The following is a 12,366-nucleotide window of genomic DNA, read 5'->3' on the forward strand; positions in this document are numbered from 1 at the left end:
CATATCTGCTGATTTTGATCACAAGAAGTTAGCGCATTGTCACTTGGAACCCGTTGACGACCTGTTCGTGGTTGGTGCAGGTGGAAGCAAAGTTCCATACATTGGATACATCGAGGCCCATCTGCACTTTCACACTGACACTTAGGCTTGCGTTAAGTCAGAAACGACAACGCTGGCACCGATTATTTTTATTTTACAAGTTTTATTCAACAAGTGAGCACCAAACCTATGAAATCCTTGAACTGCCACCACCTTTCAGGGTGAAGGTCATTCTACCTAAGAATGAAGTGGTAGAAAGAATCCTTTGGCAGCTCTCTGGAAAGGGAGTGTCGTCTGATAGTTGGATGCAGTGTTTGACTGAAGAGGTGCACCCAATATTGAGGTTATCTACAGAGAATACATCTTGCCATCTTGGTAAGAAAGTAGGAGATTGGTCAATCTCTCTCTGTCCTCTGAAGTCTGCGGAAATGTATTATTGTATTGACTTGTAATTAAGGATGGCGGGACGCCATGATTCTAGGAAGGGAGAGTGTCAGACCCTGTGTTTTAACAAAGTATTTTCTATTTTTGAGTAAGCCTATATTACTTTAAATTGTTGAACCCCTCTTTGAATTGTCACTTTAAATCATGCGTATGTTTAGCCCACCTCTCTGGTATATGCCACTGGTGAAACAAAGACAGGAACAAAGAGACCCCTGTTCTATAGAACTTGCTTATGTCTTAAACCCAGACCCCTCCTTAATTTGGAGAATACATAGATCATGAATGACCAGTGGGTACATTTACTGGTACTCCTTTGTCATGGGGAAGGGAATGGTGGGTTTGTTTACCTGGTTTGGGAAGAAGATTGGTTCTCCCTTTGAGAGCAAGTTTCGACTTCAAGGCAGATAGACATGTAATGTAACTTCCCCCAGAAGTTAACTATGTTGCAGCTTTCTAAGACCTGCCTTGATTTTGTATCTTAACAGAGTTCCACCATGGTTCCACTTCAATTTCCCTCGGGACAAGAGTTGGGACTGCTGTCAGTTGTTCAGGCAACGCCCTCTGCCTGGTCAAATGTATTTAGTACTTATTGAAGGACGGCTCATGTTTTATCATTTGTACTTTATATGAACATCTACCGGTATTCTTTTCTTCTATTCCTTGATATTTTTCTACCGTACAGTGTAGTTTACTTTGCTTCTTCTCTATCATTTATTGTATACCTGTACAACACATTGTAAAGCTTTGCATGTAAGCTATTTTGTAAGAATTTTTTGTTTGAAATCGAAAATGCCAATTGTCACACTGGAAATTTATTATCGGTGTACCTTTGACACTGAATACTAATAAATACCTCTTTGGAATCATTGGCACAAAATATATGTCTCAGACTTATGTATTTTAATGCATCTCCGTATTTACTAATCTTTAATTAATTGAACCGGCGCAGGCATAGAAGGTCTGTGTAACACAAGTCTTATGGGGTGTTGCAAGAAAATTGCCATTAATTGCAAATCTCCAAAATCAAGCGTAAGTCTTGCGATAAGTTTTTACATTTGCAATTGATAGCAAATTATGATCAATCCGGTTGCAAGAGAGAGTTGCGCTCGATATCAAGCTGTTATTAAGTGCAACAATCTAGCTCAAGTCTTGCAATCAATTGCAAATTTGCAATAAATTTGGGGTATGCGCAAAATTTCTTCAAAAGTCTTCAAAATGGCAGCTGCCAATGAAGATGGTGGGAGGAATGACCCAGACAAAATAGATCCATCTCTTCATCTTTCAGAGAAAAAAAAAGTACAGATTGATCAAGATGACGAGAGGAGAATGTGTGCAATGTTAAATGGTGAAGATCTGGAGAGAAAAACTTCAAGGAGAAAAGCCCTGAGCAAGGCATTGGGAGTGTGTATAGCTTTAAACTTCTTCGCCAAGCGATCAATATTTCACGATAGGGACCACACAACGTGTAGAGGTTGCCACGGTAAGTCGCTACATCGGCTGTGCCCAAAGCAGCAGCTGTGGCTATGTGGCAAACATTCAAATGCACAATATTCTCAAACACTGACCTAAAAGTAGAACTATGCGGAATTCTAGGAAAAAGGGCAATAAGTACAGGAAGTAAAGTTTGTTTAAAAGTCCATTAGCAAATCTTCTATTGAGCAATAGAGGATGGTGCATGTTCCTTTGGGTTCAAAGTTTTCTCTACACACATCTAAAAAATTGCCTTTAAAAGAATGAGCCACTTTATACCCCCCTTCCCCTGGTAAAAAATAATCAAGGATTTGGTAATCAAAACAATGTTAGTCAGTATTGAACACCAAAAAACCTAATCGCTACTGAATGAAGTAATACCTCGAGCGAGTACAAGTTGTCAAGAGCAGGAATGGGTATGCATATGCACATAAGGCAAGGAATAGATCTACAAAGGCATTATAGCAGATAAATATGTGTGTTATGCAAGGCTAATTAACACTTTGATTATCATGATTATCATTATTACTCAATGATGAAAATGATCTTATCTTAGGCTTGCAGGAAGTCAGCCACAGTACATACAAGCCTGAATAATATTACACATTGGTATTGACAAAGAGAAATATTTCAATCCCTATATACAAAAATATAATTCCTGATTCATAGTCCACTGGAATCGAAAGTGCAAAGGTTGGTCACAGAATTGTAATATTTGAATGATGACTACATTGAATCTTAACATAAATTGAATTTGTGAGGAGTTGTGAGATAACGAATATCTCTTGGTCTTACAGACCCTAAAATAATGATGATTAGGACACGATATACTCAGGTTGGCATCAATAGAAAGCGTCCATTAAATGGAAATGACACTGCCCTTAGTTTGTTATCAATGTTAACTAATACTGCACTGATAAACAATATTATAAATACATATGAAGCTAAATCTTTGATAGAAAAATATACCTGGTCAATTCCTTTCAGAATTTGTTGAGGAAGAACCCTCAACACCAGCCCTACCCGAATCTTCCGCTTTCCTCCTCGACTTTGGTAGATTCTGCAGCCCTATCGCGATGCCTATAAACGTCACCACGTGTACGATGAAGTAAGTCGACGCCCAGTACCCAGTCACAGCCTCCCAGCTGAGGAGAAGAAAACCGCAGGCTAGGTAATCAAACGCCCTCATCCGCAGGAACCAGTTGATCCAGTCGAAGGTGATCTTGTTCTGCTCGCTGCGGAAGGCCTTGATGAGGAGGTCTTCGGCCCATAGGACCAGGGGGACGGTGAGGAAGCTCAGGTAGTAACCTGGGTGGATGCCGTGCCAGAATGCACTCACCAGCATGGTAGCAGAGGTGCTGAATAAAGAATTAAAACGTGAGTTGGATGTCTCGCAAATTGTACTGTGATACGGATAGTGGTGTGCTTCGATACTCATTCTGCGGCTGAGGCATGAACAGTCCTCCTTTACTTTATTGCTGCCATGTTTATTTCATGTGCTTGACACTTAATTGAAAATTCACAAGTTGTTTTTGGTTTATATGCTAGTTACATGATAACTCCAAGGTCCAAGGTATATGGCCTACACTGTATGTATTGCTGACCATAAATGTATCTAGGATTTTAGTATATCTGATGTTTATATTTATTGTCAATGTCAGGCCTTTCAAATAAAATGATCCTTTTGATAATACTTGGTAACAGGTGGTACATCACATGGCTGAATACCTCGGACTTGCCCATCTACATCTTAAACAGCTACTTTATGTCTCTGGTTCAATATACATCAAGAACAAATTATTTTTAAAAATCAACATATCTCTGGACATTTTGAGAATATTTCAACAGAGCTAATGCAATTGTAATGTAGATACCTGTATTTCGCTCACACTAGTCAAATCCTTGAATGAAGAATGGGTGACTTTGTCCTAAAAAAACTTAAAGCTAAAGACCAGTATTGGAAACGCCCCAATTTCAAAAAATGAAATGGAAGCTCTTATTACCAATCATGTGAAAGAATATGTTTTGAATATTACATGATAATAAAAATTTTGACGGGAAACCGCCTACTAATTGATATATTTGGTAAATTAGTGTATCTCTCGCCTGTTGAGAGATATGAAATGCACGCGTCCCATATACATCTTTCTGTGTACAGTGCTTCTAACTTTATGAAGACTTGGCCAAATTTCTTATCATTTTGATGATTCCAGAACCTTGCAGTACATCTATGCTAGATGATCAACCTTTTCTGATCGATTTCACAACGTTTCTTTCACAATGCAATCGCATGACCATAACTGGTCTTTAGCTTTAACCCATTGCCTACGGAACTGGGCAGTTCCTGTACTAAACCTAAGAGATTGCGATAAATCAGCAGTCGATCCCTTTAACTCACCTCCATGCTCTGAGGGGACATCGGACATAGATGAAGTTCTTGAGCCACCATTGGACAGACATGTTCCACCATCTCATGCCATCTCGGAATGTTGTCGTTGAGTCGCACATGTAAGCACTGATGTTATGGATCGTCTCGTAGTCATAATCAGAGCGCGCTAGGTCCTGTTCACTGGAGTGAAGTAAGACAATACAACAGGATTTTAACCAGGATTTAGAAATTGAAAAAGAATGTGTCAAAGATAAGGCATCCAATTTAGTAATGCAGATGTTTTTTAAACGTAGGGTATCTCCCACAAGTATATGTTGATCGTTTGCATGCCCTGGTTTACTCCTGGCTCAAAGCGTAGCTAGAAATACAACATCAGTAAAGGAAAACATTTCTTTAAATAAATATTATTTCTAAAATGTTATTCAAAGCAAACATAAATGACATAAGCACAGTAGAATGCTTGACTCATCAACAAGTAACTGCCTATGGGAGACAAGTGGTTACTGTATACAGTCCATGGGATTAAAACCGTTTTGTAGTAAACAGATTTTTTATATAAATAATATATCTGGGGTCCCCCCCCCCCCAAAAAAAAGTCAAATACAATAACCGCAAGAGTCACATTATTAAGGAATGTGACCTAATCCCATATATCTTACAGATAAAGGCCCTTTCCATTTCCATACTTGTTCATACTGAAGACACTTTGTCTTCAGTATGAACCTGAGAAGACATATGAATACAGGTGAACGGGACAACGTCGGACACTTCTGGCAGTTTTAGTTATAAGCTACTGAAATCCTTGCTTCTGATTGGCTATCAGCAAATTTGTCATTGGTTTTTGTCAATTGTCATTGAAAAAAGGCTTTGTGAAACGAGTCCCTGAATCTTCCAAATTACTAAGGTTTCCTGCAGACTTACCTCACTTCTTTGGGATCAATGGTAGGACCCTGCCCACATCTGGTCTTGAGTATCTTAGGGTAGGCTCCCAGAGTAGCACTCATACAAACACACTCAGAGAGAAGCCAGGCAGAGTACATGCGAGTACGGAAGACCACGAAGATGGGCACCATGTAGAATGTCCTGTAAGCAAACACAGCCAAATTAAGACTCAATTTTAACGTATGTAAAATAACATGGAAATCTGAACAATTGTGTGTGAAACAGGACCCCCCCCCCCCAACAAAACAATAAAAGAGAAGAAAAAAAGAATGAGAGGTGGACGAGGGGTTAGACAACTGTTTTTTGTAAATGTTTGGGCAATACAGAATCTGTTACCTAGGCTCATTTGGCACTAGGGACATCTCAGACACAGCAAAAAATTGATGCCATGAGAGCATAAAATTGATCAGATATATTGGGTATATTTTACATTGGAAATGTACAGTGTTTTCTTTTAGAACACCAACTTTCATGATAAGAAGGTGTCATGTAGTATTTAAGAAATAATGTTGGAAACATTTACAGAGGTAAAAGTTCTAAAAAACATGAAATGTAGAACCATTCAGAATTCAGGGACAGAGCATGCACTTCAACTCTTGGAACCTAATCGCTGCATGATACCAAGTCTGCCCTGGGGATATGGAAGCCGGACATCCAAAACCAGACTTCTTGAGCTAGCACAAACAAATGTAACCTTATCTTACCAGCAAAAATGGCCTCTCAAAATCTATGATTCCATGAACTGTAGAAATGTAACCTAATCTTACCAGCAAACATGGTCTCTCGAAAGACTTGATGCATGGCTGATCGTCAACGAAACGGAGTTAAGTCATTTGTCAACTCTGTTTGTTGCTACGGCAGGCAGCCAGTGAAAACTAATTCATTTAATCAAATTATGTAAATGCAAGGATTACTTTTAACAAAAAGAACTTTGTATTCTGGTTTTTTTTTTTCCTGATTGAGGTGTCATATGAAAAGGCAGAAATTGAACTTTCTAGAAATTTTATTTTCTCTTTGAAATTCAGGTACTGCCCACCAAAGGACTTCTTGGTTTCCTCTGTTCAAATTGTTTTTAATCACTCATGCATAAAATATAAATCATATGAGTTGCATCAAATGAAAGAGGAGGATCTAAGCTTTACAAATATATGTCATTTATTAATCATAATTGCGAACATTGATAGTTCTCGGTTTCGTTTGTTCTTGGACGCACTGTACAGGTGGCTTTTTTTATGCACGTTGTCATTAAAGCAAGTTTGACTATACTCTCTTGGTCAAGTCAAAGTATTACCTACATGTAGTAACTTTAATGGTGGATTATTAGCCCTTGAAGTAATGATTTTGCTCACCTGTACCAGTAGCTGTTCTCATAGAATGCATCTTCTTTCATGTACTCCACGGTGTAGAAGTGTGAGGAGACGAGGAAGATCAATCCGACCGGTAGAAGTACCTTGATGCGATCCAGAATGGGTCCAATGCTCGGCAGAGATGCAGAGTTGGGATGGTGGAGCATGTCATAGTAGGTCTTGTACTTGTAGTATGGACCTAGGTGGAATGTTGCATTGGTATAATTTATTTATGTTATGCACATGTTTGGGTATTCATTGCTCTTACACAATGGATTTTCCACAAGGGGAATTTCTACATATTTAAAGTGGGTGGGATGTCAGTTTCCATGTGCAAAAAATGTTCATAATAAGCAAGTTCGTAATTAGGATTTGCGCATGGGCAGATAAAGGTCATTCGTTCCCAAATTGTAAAACCATTGAGAAGAATACTCGAATCGTGCTCATGAAAGTTACGTAATCAGTATTCATTTATGCAACAATACATTTATCTGATACACAGGTGGAAGTATTTTCTCAAGAGGCAAACAAAAGGTATTCATGAAACACCTCCATCACTTCGGTAGTGATTATTCTAAAATGCACAAGTGGGACGTATCCATCGTGTAAAAGATCTGTGGATATTTTGGGGTCATGCGTTCCGAACCTATTTACGAACTGGCTTATTTGCTGACACCAGACTTGGTGGAAATACCATTAATGGGTGTACAAGTCTGCACACAGCAAACCTAGAGTCCTATCAAGAGATACCATGAGATACCATGAGTCTGTAGGAGAGTCTCCGGGTGAGGGAAAAGCAAAGTATTACATGAAGCCTGTTGGGTCATTAAACTGAAGGCTAATAATGATGATTGACAACACCTGTTATTGGGTAAACACCTGAACGATGTTGAATTCCCCATGACAACCCACTTCTCTGCGTTTTTTAACACTCTTTCCAGAGCTCTTTCTGAGGAAAATAGAGTTCATGATTTATTAATGATTTGTGCATAGACCTGCAATATGGAGCCTACATGTTTGTATGTTCTTGCTCTTTTTGTTTCAGCTATCTCAAGGATTTTGTGCGCTCCCTATGCTCGATCTCTACAACTTTCCTTTTCTCTCACTCTCCTTCCCTCCAAACGCAGCCCGCATTTTTGTTCCTTTTTTTTCCCCCCCTTTTTTTTTTCTTCTTTTTTTCTGTTCTTTCTTCGTCATGTAATTTGTTACGTCTTCTTGTTTACAGTCATTACGTGTTTTAATAAATGTTCTCTGTTGGCCACTATTCTTCTTTAATTGATTATGTATTCAATATTTTGTTCACACTCATTATTATCTGAGGGGTCCACAATTTACAAGCTTTGCTTTTCAGTGGACCTCTCCATTTTCTCAAAATATAAATGCAATTAAGTTTTAAAATTCATTTTTTTTGTCTTCCTAAAATGTATAAATTATTATTAAGATTTGTTTATTACCAATGTAACTATGTTTTGTATACATTTTACATTGTATTTGTTATTATGTATTGTATTTTGTTGGAAATGAAAAAATAAAAATGAATGAAAATGAATGAATGTACCAAAGTGAAGTATAAAGTCATTAGATCATAAAATACCACACTTCAATGACCAATAGTGACTTCTGACTCCAGTCATCAACTGGCACACAGGACATAACTTTGTTGAGGTGTTAATTTCAAACAACAACAACAACATAAAACATATAATAACAACGTCAGTACTCATGTTTTGGGAATGAAGATTTCAAATTGAAAGTCAGGTGTCATCCATTATAAAGAAAAAATCATTTGATAGAGCTAATAATCTGTAAAAGGGGTGTATCTCACTGAGCAGCGAATGCTTATGAATGTTGCAAATTTTGGTAGTTGAGGACTATTAGCGACTGTAAGCAAATGTTAGCGACAGTTTGTGCGAAGATTAGCAACTCTTTGCCAGTCCTTTGCCACTATTTGTGACTGTTTGGGACCTTTTACGAGCCCTCGTGAACCCCCAAATTGGCTACATTCGCCGCTCAGTGAGATACCCCCTGAAAGGATTATTTAAAGCCAAAAAAGATATAAAACATAAGCTTATACCTGTCAGGAGTCCAACAAAACAGAAGCAATAGTGGAAGAGTTCCTCGACAGATGGTTCTTCAATGACTGGCACAAATCGTTTGGTCTTCCCTGCCTTTCCCTCCTCTTGTTCCTTGGATGAAGCAGCTTGCTTGATCATGAAGGAGTCTTGGATCTCAAAGGCTACACCAATCAACTAAGGGATCATGCACATGCAAAAAAATGAAATGAAAAAAAAACCATAACTAAATTTTGAGTTTCTAGTTTCTCATCTCCTCCTCCTTCCTTCATTTAGAACTACTGGTACTTCAATTAATTTGATAGTTTTTGTTCTGAAATTATTTTAAATAAATGAAAATATGATGACATCTAGACAGTGAGCTAACAAAAATAATTTATTTCTTCATTCATTTACCTCTGCAGCATTTCAGCACATGAACAGGTGTATTTTTTTCTTTAAAAATGTCTTCTTCAACTTCAAGTTTTAGAAAAAAATACCTTTAGAGTTAGGAGAAGCTGTACAACATTAGAGAATGATGTTGGTTTTTCCAGTCCAAAATATCCTGCTGCCCGGAAGAAAGCCAGATAGGTGAAGGAAAAGATGAAACTCCATTTGTGACATTTCCTAGAAGAAAAAAGAATACAATATTTGGAACTAAAGAAGAAATTGTAGATTTAAAAAAGTATACAATATTTTGAAAGTAAAAAAGAAATTGTAGATTTATCATTTTAATGACATTTCCTATTTCTTTCTCAATATCCCAGTCAATCACATACTGTACAGTATGTAGTGGTACATTTTTTAAGAATTGTATTTCATAATCAATATAGTGATAATCTTTTATGTTTTTAAAATTTTAAATTCTGTATGATGAAATTTGAATATATCATTTCGCACTGAATTCAGTTTCATCATCAGGATTTTTGGTGTTAAGGTGCAACTTCACTCAGCAGTAGGGGTGCTGGTTCGACAATAACGATCGTCTGCATATAAGGACATTTTTTTTCATCGGCGCTCTGCGGGTTTTGGGTTCCTGAACCGCGCCCCTACTGCTCAGTGTTGAGCTACCGATAAGTGATCGGTATCGTCCTTCTAAACTGACCGGTTATCCTATACTTTAGGGTGTTTTTTATTTTCGGTTGCTAACTACAGTCAACAGCTCTACATGGAGTCGGGCTAACTCGGACCAGGGGACAACTCGGCCCAGGTACAAAAACGGTCAGTTTTTGCATGTTTAGGTTTAGGGTTAGGTTTAGGGTTAGGGTTAGGGTTAAGGTTAGGTCAAGTCGCGGAGACAACGTGCACGTTGTCTCCGCGATATTGCCATTGACTACAACGTGTATTCACTTCCGGGTTCTATGGCGGGAACGGCCACCCATACTAGTCAATGGCACATATCGCGGAGACAGCGTGGCTCAAGCTTGCAAGTCGCGCATTGGCTGAGCAACTTGCGTACGATATGCATACGCTTGCATATCGCGCGATACAGCTGTTTGGCTAAATTTAGCAAAACAACATAACTCTGCGTGTACGTCTTTTTCGTCGATTCTGAGCAAAATGCTATGAATATTTCAGCGTTTTGAAGGGGCTGTATCTTTTGATAGAAACATCGGCGAGACTTGAAATTTGAAATGTATGATTCTGATTACATTTTTAATTCAAATATCAAACAAAAATGGTGAAAAACGATCCCAAATTGAAAATTGAAAAATCGTTCAGACACCCTAGTTAGGGTTAGATCTAGAGCTAGGGTAAAATGACTAAAAAATGACCGTTTTTGTTAGCCCGACTCCATGTAGAGCTGTTGACTGAAGTTAGGAACAGAAAATAATAAAACACCCTAAAGTATAGGATAACCAACTGACCACTGCACCGGAGTTGGAGCTCAGTTCAGCAGCCTTACCACGCTCTCAACACCAACACCGAAAACTGAACTTGAACTCACAATGATGCCACATGTCACACACACATTTCTAAATCATAATTTTTAAACCTCTACAATCAATTCATAAACGCATTCTGAATCAGAAAGCAGGCACATATGATTCTACTTGATGCAGTATAATATCATTCATATAAATGTCTTGCATTACCTTGGACCTACTGCTTTGATAATCAGTGCATTCACGACTGTAGCAAAAATGGAATGGTAACTCTGCCCTCTGCACAGAATCAAGACGAGACAGGTGCCCACTGCAGTGCAAATATTTTGCTTGTTTTTTACCCCATTTGTGTGTTTAACGAGATGTCCAAGAGCTATAGATATAAGCAGCATGAGAAGGTAGATGAGTTCGTCTGCCGACATAATGTTAGCTGTTAATATTTATTTGTTTTGAGGAAGATTTTAGAAGGGCATGCCGTTCACTCCGCTGATTCTTCCGGATCTAGGCACAAATCATGCTATGCGCTATACACGTGCGACGCCGCGCTCGGACGAGCTTGACGCTTTTGGAGCAGCCACCCCGCGCGCAGCTCCGAGCTCCCCTGGAGTCCTGGCGGGCTGCGCGTTTCCGTTTTACACCCTGCCCTAGGCTTTTCGGCAAGAAATTACACGAAACATGCTGTATCCGAAGTCTAAGTTTGTTTATATCGACGTCAAGAATAGCGAAGCCAAAGCTTATGTACAATTTCAATTGGGGATGCGAGGGTCTTCTTGTTCAAGACGGTTTTCCCGATATATTATTGTTTTGTTATCGCTGGGCTAAATTTTGCGAGCTGATCACGCATCCTCACGCTCTTAGAGTATTGCGTATTAATGGATAAAAATAAATGATACGACTAGGAAGATCAACTAGTTAGTATAGAGAGTTAGCTAGCGCTACGTGACGTTTTCAGAGTTCTGGTGGTGTGCAGAGCGCCGAGGCAAGATGTGGACGACTAGACTCCGAATACCAGTCGGTTTGTAAAATTTTATTGGAGAAAAGCCTAGGGCAGGGTGTAAAACGGAAACGCGCTGGCGGGCTCAAGATGGGTGGTAGTAGCAGCGGTGATGGCGGTGGGTGGTGGAGGGTAAGCCCCCCCCCCCCCCCCCCCCCCCCCGGTGCAGAGATTACCCCGGAGATTACAGTTTTAGAGAAAGGGGGTGCGTATTTACAAACAAATATTGTGAGGCCAGATCGCAGCCTATCCTCAATTAATCAATTTCTTCACATTAGTTACTCATATAGCAACTCCCCTAAAAAGTTAACTCCGGGAAGCTCCAACACCGGCGCGCGCCGGTGTTGGAGCTTCCCGGAGTTACTAAAAAGTAAACTCTCTTGTAGTTGTATTTTTATCTCAATGATGAGTAGTCAAGTAGACGGTACCATCATGTACATGACCTGGAAAAGTTGATAAGTACAAGGTTTTTTTGTTGATTTGTGTTCTAGATGGGTATTGAAGTAAATTCAGCTTGGCAACCTTGGGCAACTTTTTTTAATAGCCATATTAGCATAATCATCTAATTAGCATTATGTGCAATATATGTAATAATGTTGCTAATCTCAATTCAAGAAGCCTGAAAACATGGCTAACACAACTTTTCAAGGGTTTTCTATGACACAGAATTCATTTATGTCACCAGTTTTTATATTACAAGTAAGCAATTGTCTTAAATAACATAATTTGCATATTATGTACAATATATGGACTTCATTGTCATGGTTTATCTATAAAGCCTAAAAATGCAACTTTGTAAATCATT

General features: G+C 38.8%; 1 protein-coding gene across 1 annotated transcript; it reads right to left on the reverse strand.

Annotated features, from left to right (window-relative positions):
• Positions 1 to 564: 564 nt before the first annotated feature.
• Positions 565 to 11,064, reverse strand: LOC115923545 (lysophospholipid acyltransferase 7-like). The gene is made up of 7 exons (XM_030984471.1): positions 10,778 to 11,064; positions 9,182 to 9,308; positions 8,705 to 8,879; positions 6,634 to 6,829; positions 5,264 to 5,425; positions 4,352 to 4,522; positions 565 to 3,311 (listed from the first exon to the last, which is right to left on the reverse strand). Exons 1-7 carry the CDS (start codon positions 10,987 to 10,989, stop codon positions 2,927 to 2,929), a joined length of 1,428 nt encoding a protein of 475 aa, XP_030840331.1. The 5' UTR covers positions 10,990 to 11,064; the 3' UTR covers positions 565 to 2,926.
• Positions 11,065 to 12,366: the final 1,302 nt, after the last annotated feature.

Source organism: Strongylocentrotus purpuratus, unplaced genomic scaffold, assembly GCF_000002235.5.
Source record: "Strongylocentrotus purpuratus isolate Spur 01 unplaced genomic scaffold, Spur_5.0 spur5_scaffold_14, whole genome shotgun sequence".
Taxonomy (NCBI): domain Eukaryota; kingdom Metazoa; phylum Echinodermata; class Echinoidea; order Camarodonta; family Strongylocentrotidae; genus Strongylocentrotus; species Strongylocentrotus purpuratus.